Consider the following 17,215-nt stretch of genomic DNA (forward strand, 5'->3'; position numbering starts at 1 on the left):
AATCCATTGTCCATTTTGGGCATAAGTTAATTAAAGAGGCTTATATTATACAAGTTCTTATGAGGGTTTGAATCCTAACATAATTCATATTCAGTGAGATACTATTAAATTCTCTCTCATCTCAAAACAATCCTGAAATCGATAATAAGAAAGTAACAAGTTTGATACTATTAAATTCTCCCTTATCTCAAATAAAATTAAATTCTTTTACTGAAACATAAAACAAGAAATACTTCATTGCTGTAAGATGACACGGTTATCCATATCATTACCAAAAAAGAGAAATGATCTGGACATGTAATATGACTGCTTTTCTCAATGATGGAAGACTAGGTTGATAAATTTATTTGATCTATTAGCTAATGGAAATTCTGTGATCTCTTCTCAGTAATGTTATTATATTGTTTCTAAAGGAGATGAGTGGAAAAGGTGGTGCACAACTCAATTCAATAAAATATCACGAATATTTTAAATATTCTGATTTCTCAGTATAAGTTCAAGAACATGGTCACCCATGTAAAAAAATTTCATGATCAATTTAATACAATGTTCTCTAGATTATGCCCCACAATTATATCCAGATTATGATCAATTAAAGTGGGTGGTTGGTCATAGTTTTCTTTGAAAAAAAATAATTAATTGCTGCCCAAAATGGAGATATCCAATTTCTAATCCTACTTCTCTCAAGGTCCATCCTCTATTGGCTTCCTTATGATTCAATTATCCGTATTCAGACAGGGAGGTCAAACGAGAGGATAAATGTTATTCTTCTCTGCCAACTGAAAGGACACAGATAGCAAATAAAACTAACAAGACTAACAACACAAGACTGACTAAAACTGGCATATATCTTATCCACTGGTCTATTATTTACAAGACTTAAATAGGCAAATCTCTTGTCCTTTTTGTTTGTCTACATTTGATCCTACAAGTACTCCTGCCATTGAAAGATACAGACATAATATTCCTTTCATCATGTTGATAGGAAGAAAAGATGAAGCTATCTGAAAGAAGCATCTTGGTGTCCTTTTTGGTGCTGGTTTCTTTGCGAGCTATAATCACCAATGGCGAGACGATGCATCCTCATCTCTAGATCGATTCATTACCCACGTACGTAGCACTCCTGAGGTACGAATAGATAAGCGTTTTCGTTTGCGTGCATGAAACTGGAGTTTTCTTTTGCATGGTTGATACAATTCGCTATCTTCAACTCTTTTTTTCCTGCCATTGTTTCTAGACATGAGATGTATGCAATAGTGTTTGTAAACTAATCAAAACTTTTGTTTTAGATGTGGCCTGACTTGATCCAAAAGGCAAAAGAAGACGGTCTTGATGGGATAAAGACCCGACGTTTTCTGGAATAAGCCACAGAGATGAGAGGTTTGTATTTCTATCAGATCAGACCAATATTTGAATGCATCCTTAGAACACTCTCTTTCTTCTTCAGTACAACTTGGAAGGCCCTTAATGACATAAAGGAAATCCAGAGTGCAGTTCTCTATGCCGTTCTGCGAATTGGTCCTTATGCTTACGCTGAGTGGAACTATGCGTACTATATACTAAAGCATACAGACTTACTGTAGATTTATACAGATCATACGACTTGACCTCATGAACTGAATTATGTTTTAATGTTCTCAGGGGAATTCCTGCCTGGTTTGTGGAAAATCCCGTGGACGGCATTTAGAACTAATAAACAGCCATTCAAGGTTGGAATTTCTTCTTAAATTTATTTCTCCGTGGATGTGTAATTGGTTGACTTTTTTTTATTTGTTTAGTTATATTAAATATATTAAAACTAATACATTTCATATTAAATAAGCTTAATTTTCTTATCCAAAGTATGCATTACTTTGTGCCAAACTAAACACTAAAATATGCATAAACTTAAATATGTACCTCATTTGCATCTAATATGTGCACATAAAGTTGTTATTTTATGCACCGACCAAACTAGGCCTTATAACATCTGGAAGTGCAGACAGAAACTTACAATAGGATGTACATACATGTTAGAGCTGGTATCCAATTATTGTCTACTTATCAATCTACTGGCGTGACCTAGGCAAAAAGAGCACACCATGACCACCATGCCTATTGATATCCGACTATGTTTCTCTTCAAGAAATAAAAATAAATCAATCAATCAATCAAACTCTCTCCTTTCCGGTCTGGTCAAGGATAAGTTATCATTATACAAGATGCAAGCCTCCTTTGTATAAAGAGTACTGGTGCACCTTCTGAAATGGATGAATGTCTTGCCATCATCATCAAGATGATCTTCTACAATAGCTCTTCCAGCAGCTAAGACCTCAGTTTTGATCCTTCTTTCAATTAAATTGCAAAATTTACTTCTGCTGCCGATTATCAGACAAAATTTATGTGTTTTCTGTATCCTCTGCTTGTGCATCATCACTAGCTTGGTTGGGATCGGACTCCTGATCAACTCCTGTCGGTACCATAGCTTGCACTTCTTCACTCTTGACTGCAGCATCAGCTTCTGGTTCTGCTTCAGATTGTCCAGCTTCATGTCCAGAATCCATTTCAGGACTCTGTTTCTGACCTTCCTCTAATGCTGCAGTATCAGAATCCATTGGAGCAACTCCATCTTCTTGCTCAGCCCCACTTCCACCACCATCAGTTTCAACTGCTGCTGTAGCAACCTTTTCCAGGTAGAAAATTTCACATAAAGTCAAGAGGCTGATATAAACACTTTGTTAAACTTTACCGGGAAAAGAATATAAATCCATTATAAAAAATTTACCATGTACTGTCTAATAAATGTGGTAAATTGCCTTAATCACTGACTAGTAGATATGAAAGTTAATAGTATTCTTTTTAAATAAAAGCAAAACATACCTCTTGGATTACCTGGTTTCCTTCATGTAGTTTATTGGCAACTTTTGTTTCTTCTTTCTTAGCTCGTTTTGTCTTCTCATTAGGTTTAACATGAAACTTGGAACGAACATCTGCTGGCAAGAGTTCCGGAGGTACAACTCCTTCAATACCATGATCGGTGAACTGCAAACAAAGTCACATTTGGTTCACAAGTTTAAGAGAAAAAGAGTATCTCGTATCAACATTAGTAAAGTCTGGATGAAATAGATCATACTCGAGAAAATCCTTCTAAGTCTTGTCTAGCAGAAAATCGAAGACCTTTCCAGCAGTATACCTGCATTTAGAGGTAATAACAACATTTATAAATTATAGTATTATACTCAATTTGTTCATCCCAACCACTGTTGATTCAAGCACATACGAGACCAAGGGAGGAGACTTTCGTACGGTAAACATGCTCTAGCTAATACTCCACTACAAACTAACTTAAAGCCTTTTATAAGCAAACATGTTTTCCTAGTGAGAGCTGTAATATTGATTGCAAATCTAAATTCCAACTCCATTAAGAAAAGATAACAAAAGCGTGACTTATTTATCAATATAAAACTAAAAAGGAACTCAGAAACTTATAACTTACACGATTATTCTTATGGTGATATTCATCTTCAATTCCAGCAGAAGCATCCATCTACAGTTCAAAGGAAGAAAATTCAACACAATGGACATCCGCGATAGAAGAATGACGAATCAAGCTCAATCTAAGAGATAACTCAGGTACACCTTTTTCTGAGATAACTCAGGTACACCATTAAAAGGGAACTCAAAGACAAAAAAAACTAGAAAGAGAAAACTTCACTTTTCCAATATTAACATCTCGATATACACGAGTACTTACATCATCTGCGAGGGCCTTCCAGTATTCTGTAACTGACGGCATGCGAACACGTTGAGAATCAGTCAATGCATTCTGCATAAATTCAAATTAAAGATTTGAAGCATATAAGAATATAAGTTGCACTGTGCTGATTAAGTAAAACTATAACAGTGGTTATTATACAACACAAATAAGAAAACAAAACAAGAAAAAGGGGGAAAAAGTATCTAAGAAAGAACAGCACCAACAAGATGAAGAGTTTTTGCTTGATACAAGACATATTCATGCATTAAGCTTGATCAAGTAAATTTTTTCAAGACACATTTGTTTCGGTTGACTAAAATATTAAGCTGACAGACCAATCCAAATAAATGGGTTGGTTTATTTGAATGAACACACCCCACTCATTGAACAGATTACGTGATCAACCCACTTAGACCATAACTCATTTAATACATGTGTAACCATATGGTACCAGATTAAGTTGTTTGATAATAGAAATATAAACATGACCCATTTAATTAATAATTGTGCTAAACAGATCAAAATGTTTATGACATGAACCCGTTTATACTAGACCCAAACCCACCTATAGATTCAGGTTCATGTCAGTTTGATATATCAGGTCAAACATTGCCAATCTTAGCAGCAGGGTGTAAACGAGCTGAGCCTGGGCTCAGCTTGGCTCCGCTCGAAAATGAATAAAATCTAGCTCGGCTCAAGCTTGAATCAAACCTAATAATATAGGCTCAGCTCGATAGCATTGGCTCGACTCGGCTCGAGTTGGCTCAATTTCTAAAAAAATTATTATATATTTTATTTTTAGTTATAATAATATAATCTTATGAGGGTTGGGTATATATAAGGATGATTTCTAACTCTTCCAAACCAGCTGAGCTCACGAGCCTCACAAGCTGGTGAGCTTTTCTGCAGCCCTACTTACCAGTGATAATAACTCATCAACATAAAACTTGAAGAAATCTCACTGGCTGAAGGAAGTATGTCCTCATACTGTAAAAATCTCACTTGTCATCTTCTTGCTCCTCTCCTATCAAATGGTACTGTAATAGAACTGAGGTTCTTACATAATGGAGCAAGTTACGATATTCTATTTTATCAAAGGTGTCTAATGGCAGATTGTCCCATATTGCTTGAAATCACTGTTTGTAGGATAATAATACCTTACAAAGTGATGTCAAGTAAGGAAAGAACAAATTTCAATACTTCATTAATTAATATGTCAAGTGTATATCAATCAGATAAGGATGGTTAATTGATAGAGATGGCCACATAATTCCAGCATACTTTAGCAATAAGCATGTCAGCCACCAAAATCTGTATGCCTCTTTTAACACAAACACCAATGGTGTGGTCTAGGACAAGGACAAATTGTGAATAGGTCTGTAAAAGATAATTATCTGATAAATCATGCATACAAAACATTTTATATAATACTACATGTTTAAACAGGTCTGCTTCCCTATTTTGTAGAGTGATCAGCTTGGCAACATCTTACCAAGATCAGAACCATGGTATAAACCAGACATCAAGTGAAAAATATTTTAACACAGCTAATAAAATAGCATCAGGAACAACTTTATAGCAAATTTAATCACTATCTAAAATATTGACAAGGTTACATACTGCTGAACAGCATCCTACATCAGAAGTGACAAATAACACTTACTGGATTCTGATCTGCCCACTTCCATAACTGTGATAGTTCTTTGTTGCCCAGTCTCCACCTTGGCTTACTATGACAATGAAATAGATTGCAAAAGATCAAATCCAGCAAAAATATAACTCATCCTCTCAAAATAAATATCTAATAGTAGGAAACTCAAAACAAGAGTTATCTTATATTCTTAATCATTTTCTTCATCACAAAACTTGGTGCCCAACAAAGCACAGCATTACCCAACTTTCCAGCTGGCTTCAAGCATAGTCCCATGACAAAAGAGGACATAGTTCATAAATCGGTAACAGTTGATGGTAACTTCTCAATTTCTTATTTGACCACAAAGTTCTTATGTATGTCTATGTGCTCCACCAGTTCAAGTTGTAAGGGCATCCAGTACCTTCTTAGTAGTGTAGAGCTTTTCTAAACAGTCTAAACTACCACCATTAATTGTTGTAAAAAGGCCTACCTTTTCTTTTGCAGATGAAATGAGCTATCTAGATGAAAGAAGCACAAACAAGAATTGTACAGCATCCAAGTCTGTCTACTACCTTTCGAAACACTTCTTTTTACCCTTGTTACGCCAAAAACTAAAATGATAAAATGCTATCCTTCAGATTTTTCACAGCTTAAAAGGCATCAAAATGCACAAGGATCATGAATGCGATGTCTGGTTAAAGCATGATGTACCTAACCTTCCTTAGTAAAGAGGTTTTTTCCATTAAACATACCGCGCCACTAGGTTGCTTCTTGGCTCATAACTCGAAGAATGGTTTAGGTTATCTGTTTCTCTTCAAAGGCCCAGCAAGTCAAATTTAGCTGACAAAAGGTATCTTTTGGGGAAAGAACAGCTGCCTAGTAATTAATTGAATTGAAGAAACGGATGTTGGCCAAAGACCTCTTCTCTCCTCATATGCACTTATCTTTCAACCTACTAGAAGCAATAGAACTCAGGCACATCTCATCCAAACAATAGAAAAGGTGGTAATCTTTCCCTTGAGAATGTGACAATAAATGCCACCTCATTATAAGGCGCACAACAATTAAATATAATACAAAAAGCAATTTGTGCCGAACTGCTACTATTAAAGTTCAATGGACCTAGTACGATACAGAGACATGTGTCAAATAAGAGCTTCAAACTCAAAACCATTCTATAGGGTGGAATCCTTATCCTTATTAGTAGAATTGTTGACCACTTAAACTTGCATCAGCTTATTTAGTGAACCTAAAAATGAAGAGAATATATCCATATGCAAAATAAATTATTCTTGTCTGTGACAACAAGAGAAATTTTGCTCGTGTACCGTTTCCTTGCTCCATCTTGACCTGACTTTTTCTCAGTAGCTTGCCTTTCAAATGCTGGGCAACCATCCCGTTTCCACCAAACCTTGCAAACAGATGTTCAAGCAAATAGTCATATAATGAATATTTCTGATTTGAAAAGGTCACACTCAGTTTATAATAGCAGACAAATAGATCAGTTGAAGGAACTGCTAACCCAATTCTTCTCTCGTTCTAATATATGCTCAATGCTTTTAAGGAATTCTTTCCCTTTTGGTGGAATAATCTCTAGTAGCTGCTTAACACGCTCTTCACAAGATTTAATTTCTTCCTTCTGATAACAAAGACAGATAATAATTTGTAGTAAAAGTATAAAACAATTCAAACAATTACTTGGTTGAACTTTAATCATGGATATATGATCAAAGCATATCTAATGACAAGCATGAACATGTCTGGCTATACACATGAACTCCTAAATAAATCATAAGCTTCAATACATCAAAGATGAATGCCTCTAATACATATGCCATCAGTGTAAGAAGTAGATAGATGTGGGAAAATGGATTGAGAAATCCCAGACATTTAGAATATCACAATATCTGCTATATAGGGAAAATGAATCACGATAACTTAGCTGAAGAATAGATACCGCGATTTTCTAATATCAAAAGAATGAATGCACGGGACATAGATAATTTAAAACTTTGACTTATAATACTAACCACACTTTCTGTGGGCCCATCTTTGTCATTCTTTCCAGGTGCCTGGAGAAAAGAAAGTCATGCAGAAGAGGTTGAAACTGAGGTCCCAAGTTAACTTGATAAATTAATCAATACCTTTAGATAGTCAAACAATATAAGACACTGAACGAGGATATGACGTCGAAAACTTGGATCCTTTAACTGCAGAACAAATTGAATAAATGTAATCTAGCAGCTCTAGCTGAATTCTTATCCATAATAAACTTTAAAACTGATCCATTTTGACCATATGTACCTCCAATCCCATCAACTTGCTACTTGTCAAGTACTTAATGCTGAAAGCAGCTTCCTCCTCTTGTTGAAGATTATTCATATTACCATCATCGTCACTAAGAGGTTGAGCTTCAAAGGTGTCCAACACAATCTAACATCATATTTAACAAAGAACAAACTAAAATAATCCATAACTAGATGATGAACTTCACTGAAAAAAAAAGAAAATAAAGGAATGACCCCCAGAGTTAGTCCTCGAGGATTTACCATTAAGTTGGATGCAAACTTTTGCCATTTGGATGGGTTAGTGGTGGACACCGGATTACTGAAATGCTCCTGGTTATAGGGAGGAAAAATAAAATAAGAACCATAGCTCATGGAAATGTTAGCCTCTATAACCAGAAAGAAGTGTAAGATGCTTAATTGTCTGTGTAAACATATAATGTCCTACTATGTGGACCAGAATAAGAAGTCAAAGTTTTAAAATATTGTACATGGTAGACAGGCAACCAGGAATAATTTCACACATCAATTATGGAATATTTAAAATTATTTCAAAGTTTGAGTTTCTGAATAGGAATAATAATACATAAAATGTTCGAGGATCTGCCTAGGATGTGCATGGGCAGTCCTATGTTGGTCAAGAACTTTAATAAGTATATCACTTAAATCTTGAGCAAGATTATAAGGTGCTTCCATAATTTTCATTTAATTTTCATTAAATGATTCTTAAATGAGATCTTTGTGGCACACCTTCAAAACATGTACTTCACTTCAACTGTGTATATTAGCCAGTTACTCTGATAAAAAGTGGAACAAATATTCTTTCTTCTTTTACATTGCTGCATTACCTGATTAGATCCATTATTGTGAAACAAACATCAGAGAACCAGTTGATGCAAGAAGTATCTCTGCCTCAATCAGGACAAATCACAATATATCATCTGTACTAGACAATACAGCATAAGCTTATAAGAAACTCTACTTAAGCATTAATCACATCATCTAAAATATCACCATATTTGGGCCAATTTGGTCAAAACTTACATTCTTCTTGTCTTAGTAAACCGCAAACTTGGCACTTAAAATTCACTAACAACAACCAAACATTATCATTCTATAAAACCAAGGAAATTTTAATCAATTTAATAGGAAATTAAGCAGCAACATATCAAAGTTTTTCTCACAATATTAAATCAGAAAGATTGTATCCAGTCAACTATCCACCTGACAATATGTGGCCTTAGAATATATCTTACCTCTTAATACCTTCTAAATTTCTTATTTAGCAAAACCTACAGTAAGGAAGTTTATGCAGCATTTAATCAACTATAGCATTTTTTTCATAGATTATTCTCTACATTTTGGGCAATTATATTCTAATGATCTAATCATTCATAATCATTTATCTTCTTCATTCTCCTGCATATCTTAAAGTGATAATAGAAAGGCTGCTACAAGCCAACAACACATCCAAGCAGAAAAATATTGTCAGGAATGCAACATGCTGAAACTACAATTGCACAATTTGTGATTGAACTACAGAGAATCAGAGAACAAGGCAATAAATCCAACCTGTAAGCTCCAAAAGGTCTTGTAGAAGTTAAAATCAACAGAAACACCTGACATGTTGTAAAGGAAATTCCATGTAAATAAACAAACAGGAAAGGATAGACTCCATACAATTTCTATAAACTCAAAATGCATAGTGATAGCATCAAAAAGTCTTTGTAATCTAATCTTGCATACCATCAGGTGCATCTTTTTCATATTTTGTTTCATTTGATGTGTTGAATACTCCCTTGATATTAACAGCTGTAAAACCGAAGTGTCAGAAATGTGCTGATATAAAAAAGATACATAGAATATAGAGGAGAGAGCTGAAATTGAAATACCTGAGCGTTCTGATAGAGGGAAAAAATGTGCAAGGAACATAAGAATCCGTCCACAGAATACCACATCATTTGCCTGAGAAATTAATAAATTGAATATACAAATAATAAATGGCCCTACAATGAAGCATGCCATAGAATGTACAAGACAATACAAATAATAATAAAAGATTCCTCATCCTGATGTATTCATTGCAGGTCTACAGTTAACTTGCCAATCAAAAGCTTATTTCATGATATCAAAAAAAAAAAAGATGTGATAATTCTGAAGTACAAAGTGTACAGAATAAAGGTTCTCCTTTCCCACATAGAAGAAAATCTCACATATGTTCGTCAAAATATTATATGCATAATACTCAACCATATATGCAAAGATAAATTAGTTAGCTATCACTCACAACAATATTAATATTCTCCCTCCACTGACATACACGACTAAGATCAGGCATCACTACGAGTGCCCATGAACATTCAAAACCACATACTCTTACTAAACTCATCAGTTTCCAAGTTATAGAAAAAGTGGAAGTACACAGATTCGCAAAAGCTTCCTGACAAAGGATATTAAGTGACAAAAAAATAATGCCCTATTAGCGGTAGAAGAAAAAACACAAATAGAAGGAAAGCAAGAAAGATCAAAGGGATAAGGTTGCTGAACTTAAAAAACGAATGGGTCAGACATTACACATCTGTATAACAGGACTCTTAAAGGTAAGAAGACTCTACACAAATTGATCCTAAATTTGCCTGAAACAGCTACAAAATACTTAAGTCATACTTTATTAGGATAAAAAAGGTTAATAAGAAAGTAAAGAACACGTCTGCATCTATTAAAGCCCAGGTAGACAAGGTACTCTATTTTCTGGTCACATAGTGAACTGCCGAATGAAAATATACAGCACATTGAAGCTTTCAATTCTGAGAGTACTAAGATTAAGAACTTCTCTTTCAAAACTACAAGCTTCACTGACCTGATCTTCAGCGACTTTATCCAATACCATAATGGCCCCAAGTTTCCCTTTCCTTTTCTTCTATTATTGGCCTATTGACTGCAGTGGGACAGAATAACTAACCTACTTTCAAGATCAGATATTGGATATGATAACTCCTCCATGTAACAAGGTATGTAAAACTTAAAAAGCCTGAGAGCTTCTTGCCTATCTACTTTGGGCAATTATTAGTGGAATGAGCCCCAGAACTTAAAATACCACTCGTATTGTCATCTATCTACTTGCCTATCTCATGAAATGAGCTTCTGATTCCCTCTTGTATGAAATGAACTCCAACATATGAATTTAGCTCATTACAGAAGAAATAAGCTTGAGTGGGAACCTTTGACAATCTTCGAAGAAGTTGATTGCATGTCCTAAGCATCACCAATTTTCCCCGTCCAAAGAGCTCTTGCTGCAACCAATCCAACAAGATGCTCCATCAAGAATATGAACAATCCAAGATAGTTGCAAGGAACCAAGAATGTGTAGTTGACAACAAGTGAAAATTAATAATTATTTAAATATCAGATTAAAATGCTTAACCACTACCCACCTTCCCCAAGATATCTTGCTTGCTCTCAATATATCCAAAAACTTCTTTGCAGTCTTTCATGGTTGACATTTCCGTCAAATCTTCTAGCAGCTGGAATATCATACCACCTTCAACATGTCCCCGTTCACAAAGGTACAGCACAATGTCTAACGGGACAAAAAAAGACAACAGATCTCAGAACAAGCATTTACAAAAGCATACATTCACTGCATGCTCCCCCAAACATGTACCAAACGAACTCCGAAGAAAAAGCACAAGATTACAACTGAGGTATTTAAGGACCTAGAAGATGAGGAATCTGTCCATGAACATCTTCTCCATCATCAATTGATTGGCCATATCGCATCGTTCTTTCACCTGACTGAACTGCAGCTGACTAACCATAATCATATAGGGCATCATCAGCAAATCTAACATAAAAATGGAAAGACTGAAAGAGCATACTATTTAACATAGTACTAAGAGAAAGGAAGAAAATGCATATTAGCATATACACATTTATATAACAAGGAAGAATTGAGTTCTTGTCCTCTGAGAAGGTTTTACATCTGAAGATGAAAAGTGTTCAAAGATGCTCTAAAGAAGCTGGAATGGCTGCTTAACAGGAAAAACGCAGAATGGATTGTTTTGATCTGCTTCATGCTTAGGAAGCAGCAAGTCAACTGAAGTTGGATTTCCTTTTTCCTGTTTTCAAATATCCAAACCAGGAGATCACATGACACAATGATGCTTTCTAGACTAAACTGAGGTTGCATACTATCTTCATTGACAATGATCTTCAATTTATGCTTCATAATTTAAGAAAGTTCAATTAAGGTCTTGATCCTTCTTAGTAGACGCATATATAAATAAGGTATGGTGACATGAAGAAACAGTGTAAACATAAATGATAATACGTATGAAATGCATGCCGACAAAATCTTATATATGGCTCACATATTGTTATGACCCGACTTGGAGGGCTCTAGTTAGTTAGATCAAATCCTTTTATTTTATTTCCTATATTGTTATTTTTGCACTTAGTTTGGTTGAGTCATAAAACATTTGATAGGGTTGAGTCTTATTAAATTCTGCACTATGTAATTGGGCTCCTTAGTCATGGGCTCAACTGACTTGATTCTAAGGTAGCCATCAAATAGTATGATGAGCACCCACATTGGGAATATTGTACAATGACCCTAATTTATCTCTCACTAGTTAGCTTTCTCACCTACCCCCCCCCCCCGCCCCAGGATTGGACCCTACTTCCCCCTTCTTCCTTTTCTTTCTCCCCTAAACCTACCTTCTATTACCTCCCCCCATGGAATCCCCAAAGAATTATAGAGATCACCTCAAGTTGGTCTGCCGTCTCCAACCAGCATCCACTGTTTGATAAATATCTCACTATCTACCCATCTGATTCTTAGGATCTTGGGTTCATTGAAAGCTCTCTTCGAGAGTGACAACGTACCCACATTTCAGGGCCATCTATCGGCTAAATCGTCTATAATAGGCCTCTAAAGTTTCGCCCATAATCTGTCTCAGCCCCAAATTGGTTCCACCATTGCCAAAGCCCTTTCCACCTTCCTCATCAAGTTCAGATCGTAACACATATAGAACAGCAACAAAATCAAGCATGCTCCAGGTGAACCTACTGCTCTCAAGAGCAGTGATACAAGAAACCTTCTGCATAACATATTAACAAAAAAAAGATAGCATACACCAGAAAAGGTATAGTTCATAAATCAACCAAAGAAGGATAAATGCTACGAATAATATAGACTGCAAATAATTTCCTTAAAGAAAATTTAGATACTCAATGTGGAAACATGAAAAGTGAGAAAACATGCGTTTTTGTATCCTAATGAGACAGCAAAATATCCTTGGAATAAAAAAACCTGATATGGCAGCTCACCACTAGTTCTTGAAGTAAAGTTCGAAGAGCATTTTCGAGAAATTGGTTCTCATCCAGCACCAATACAGTTTGTCTCTGGCATGAAAGAAAAAGGAGAGTAAAGGTCAACCAATCAGAAAACTATCAGTAAATGATGACTTCAATCATTTTGGTACCGGAGCTGCAACAAGAGGAGTGTCATAAATCACAAATAGATGGAACCAGTAATGCATCATGATGAAAAGAAAGTACTCACACATATTAACATATACATTATAATATAAAATAGGGAAATTATATTTTACCCTTGTGGTTAGGCCTAAATTAAATTCACCCCCCTATATTTTCATTTATATCATTTTACCCCCTGGTTATATCCAAATTGAAACCATTTTTTCATTATATTTGACCAAACCACTGATTAAATTTGAAGATACTTATTAAAAACAAAATTGTATAGAATTGAATAACCTTGCTGATGAATCCAAAATAATATAGACAAGATTTTAGATGACAAAAATATGACATAAACGTACATATGTTCAATATATTTGTATTATCTTAATCATCTAAAATTCGATAGATATTATTTTGGATGTGTTAGAAAACTTAGCTAATTATCTATGCGTTAGAAAACTTATCTAATTATCTACAACTTTGTACGTAATAAGTATTTTCAAATTCGACTTATGATTTTATTAAATTTAATATTAAAAAAATGAGCTGTTGTACTTTAGTCTAAACCACAAGGGAATAATATGACACAAATGAAACTATATGGATGATGTGAATTTAGGCATAACCATAAAGAGGTTAAATATAATTTTCCCCATAAAATACCACATGCATGTTATGTAGTTATGACCTACATATATATACACACGGATACACATCTCACACTATATGCAGAACAATTTTAAACTTTTGGTTTCCAATCATGCCAATATACACAACATGTTACAAGCAACGATACCATCTACATTTGTGCTTACAATTATATAAAGTACTAGAATAAACAGCATCATCCACTATCATCAGCAGCATGAAATCTTACATCCTAGTAATACCTGAGGTTTAATAGCTTCTTGCACTGTTTGAAGAGCAAAATTTTCAGGGGATCCATTTTTCAAAAGCACATTCCTAAATATTTCCTGAGAACATAATAGGAATTCATGTCAGATTTTCGAAAGAGAAGTAAGCCAGAAGCAATAGAAAATGAAATCTACAAGTTCCACCATAAACTTTTAACAGCAAAGGATGGTATCACAGTGTTACATATTTAAGATAAACTTCAAAATGGGCATTGAACTCCCAACATAGAGATTTACTGCAACTAAATATGGGAAATAACAATTGCTGCACAAGAATCATTGCAAAGGTAAAGCAGTTACTTAAGCATGCATGGCTGCATGCATTGTTGCATAATGGTTCCTTATCGCTTATAGTACAAAAATGATAACTTACACTGCACAACAGCAAACTGCTGTATCTAATGAAGATGAAACTTTCCCTAGTTCTTCAATGCATTTAAACTTTATATTAGGAAAAACTCCATTTGGTGACCAGGATGCTTGCATCTTGCAAACATGATCCGATGAATAAAGTGCACTTAACTATCGCAATAGTATAAACTTGAGAGTTGAGAATAATGTAACCTACTTCAAGATTGGTACATCAAATATTTGGCAATCTGATGGACTTATTTTCTGCACAAATTGGATTCTACTTGATCTTCCTTTTCGTCCAAGTTGACAAAATGTGAAGATTTATTTCCTTAGTGTAGTTCTTCATTGATGAATAAGCAATAAATATGCACCTAATACCAGTTTAAAACTTCTCATAGTATCAATATCAAATAAGGAGAACAGGTGACATGGACTTGCAGCTTTCACAACATTTAGCACTTACAATAATTAATGCACTTGACACATAACAAGATTACACAATATAGATACCCTGTCAGCATAAATTCCTGACACTAGAGTCAGAAGAGACAGATGTAAAAAATTGTTAGGCCTCTATGGTAAAGAATGAATAAATTCAAGATGTGATGGATGATCTATCCTACACATAAGTCCTAATTCAGTGTCAACATAGGATGCCTCATATATTAAAGAATATGCCAGAAAAGTAATCCCACTTTAAAGAGAAACAATTACTTGCTAAGGAAAGAAGAGGATGGATATTGACCTAAATAAAACTACTTTTGTAAAAGGTGAGGATCAGAAACTTTGGTAAGAGAGAAAAAAGAGGTTGCAGAGATGACCCTAAAATCAATGATATGAGTCTTCCAACTCTGGGACAGGGCGAACAAATAATATTGAAACCTGAAACTAGCATATCTGAGACAAGTTCACTTCAGGCAAATCAGCTGTAGAACTTACTAACTTATATAGAATAAAATATCCCTACACTCATAAACTATAAGACTTGGCATTAAAGGGAGACACAAGATAATACGCCATTTCTAATGAACTGCAGCAACAAAAGTAGTGGTAACTGGAGAAACAAAAGATTCATGTAACAAACCTAGTTGGGCAAGAAATAAATCTCTGTTTCTAAGTCATCTCCAGCTACTGCCTCTTTACTAGCTACGAAGAAAGCGTAGTCTTGGAAGAGCTCAAAACACATAAAGTAGTTCTCAATAGAATTTTACAAGAGAGAAGAGAGGGGGAATTAGGTGGCATACGATGACGCGGTCTCGATCGGCGTGGCTGGAGACGTGGACGGGAGCGCGCTCTTTGGAGTGCTGGTGGAGCACGATTCGGAGTCCAGACGCTGCTGGGGCTTCCGCCATGGAAACCCAAACCCAAGCGCTACAATTTTATCTCTCTCTCCTCCTCCTCTCTCGTGCTTGCCTTCTGCGCTCTGGGCCTTTGGAACGGCTTATTAGCCCCTGTTAGCCCACAGTTCACAACAAAAGAACAGAAATACACAAAAACTAGATAAATTGAGCACCTTTTGACATCAAGAGTAAAAGGATCACTAAGATTTCAAAGACCAACAAGAAATTCGAACAGATAATGGAGGATGATTACCTCAACGAGGAGATGATCGTAGTGGCATGAACCAATGCACCGGCGAAGGGATAAATTTTAGGGAAATCAAGGCAATGGAGATCGCGGTCGCCATTTATCGGAGTATTCAATCGTGGTTGGGGTTTTTAGGGTTTTGAGGGCTTCGGAGCACCCGGGAACGGGAAGTGATTGCAAATTGTAGGTTCCATGGAAGAAGGCAAGGGAATCCAGTCTTAATGGGCTTATTAAAACGCCCAAAAAGCCCAACCCAACAATAGACTTGCAAAGGTAGGTGGACCTTTATTTGCAGGAGGTTTATAAATTTTATATAAATGCCATTTAAAACTTTCAAAATATTATAATTATTCTTATATTCTTTAAAATATCACTATTTGTGTTATTTTACCTCCTTGTGATTATATTCAAACTAAAATTATTACTTTTCTATTATAGTAGACTAAATTATTAGCCAAATTTAAAAATACTCGTTAGAGACAAAATTATAAATGATTGAATAAGCCTCTAATATTCTAACACATCTAAAATAATTTTGATCAAATTGCTAATATATATATATATATGTCTAATATATTTGCCATATTTTTATTATCTAAAATTCGATTAGCAATTATTTTAGATGCACCTAAAAATTTATCCTAATACAGATCTTTAAATTCAACGAATAGTTTCATGAAATGTGTTACAAAAGATAACAGTGACAGTCTTGTGAGTAAAATGATAAATAAAATTATAAAGGATGGAAGTGAATTTAGGTCTAACTATGACAGGATTATATATAATTTTCTATATGTCTCATTAGAGAATAGTGTATTCTTAAAAAATATGAAAAAAAAGCATCAACATCATATTGAAAGAGAGCGTTTTCTTTTAGTCTTAATCCATTTGAAATATTTTCAAGCTTCAACTTTAACATCTTAAAAGTGTAGCAGAGGAAACGTAATTTTTGAAATCGGGTGGATGCTAAGGGGTCTCAATATAAATAATTTGTCTGCAAAACTAAGTGTGCTTATTTGATAGTAATGGTGTCCTTCATTCCCTCTCGCTTCTTTTCTTTTTAATTGAGGTACTATATATAAAAGTTTGAGCTCGTTGTAATCCATATTCAATAATCCAAATCCATATATCAAAGATGATTAACCCCTTTATTCAACCTATGAGCTCGTGCTGGATAAATAGAAAACAAAAAACTTGTCAATTAAGGTGGAAGAGTAGGAGA

General features: G+C 34.8%; 1 protein-coding gene across 3 annotated transcripts; it reads right to left on the reverse strand.

Annotated features, from left to right (window-relative positions):
- Positions 1-1,903: 1,903 nt before the first annotated feature.
- LOC140763341 (THO complex subunit 1) lies at positions 1,904-16,179 on the reverse strand. 3 transcript variants are annotated; one of them, XM_073101488.1, is made up of 22 exons: positions 16,000-16,179; positions 15,651-15,857; positions 14,029-14,112; positions 12,983-13,057; positions 11,371-11,464; positions 11,089-11,234; positions 10,876-10,947; positions 9,547-9,619; positions 9,401-9,466; positions 9,227-9,273; positions 7,919-7,987; positions 7,674-7,802; positions 7,514-7,579; positions 7,400-7,441; positions 6,892-7,008; positions 6,698-6,780; positions 5,400-5,466; positions 3,734-3,805; positions 3,476-3,526; positions 3,113-3,172; positions 2,872-3,021; positions 1,904-2,663 (listed from the first exon to the last, which is right to left on the reverse strand). In XM_073101488.1, exons 2-22 carry the CDS (start codon positions 15,756-15,758, stop codon positions 2,379-2,381), a joined length of 1,956 nt encoding a protein of 651 aa, XP_072957589.1. In that variant the 5' UTR covers positions 15,759-15,857; positions 16,000-16,179; the 3' UTR covers positions 1,904-2,378. The 3 variants fall into 3 exon arrangements, with proteins under 3 accessions (XP_072957589.1, XP_072957588.1, XP_072957590.1); XM_073101487.1 differs by having other exon boundaries at positions 2,860-3,021; XM_073101489.1 differs by lacking the exons at positions 15,651-15,857; positions 16,000-16,179 and having other exon boundaries at positions 2,860-3,021; positions 11,371-11,460; positions 14,029-14,067.
- Between the last annotated feature and the right edge of the window lie 1,036 nt (positions 16,180-17,215).

This window comes from Typha angustifolia, chromosome 7 (genome assembly GCF_048772165.1).
Source record: "Typha angustifolia cultivar Huaian chromosome 7, ASM4877216v1, whole genome shotgun sequence".
Taxonomy (NCBI): domain Eukaryota; kingdom Viridiplantae; phylum Streptophyta; class Magnoliopsida; order Poales; family Typhaceae; genus Typha; species Typha angustifolia.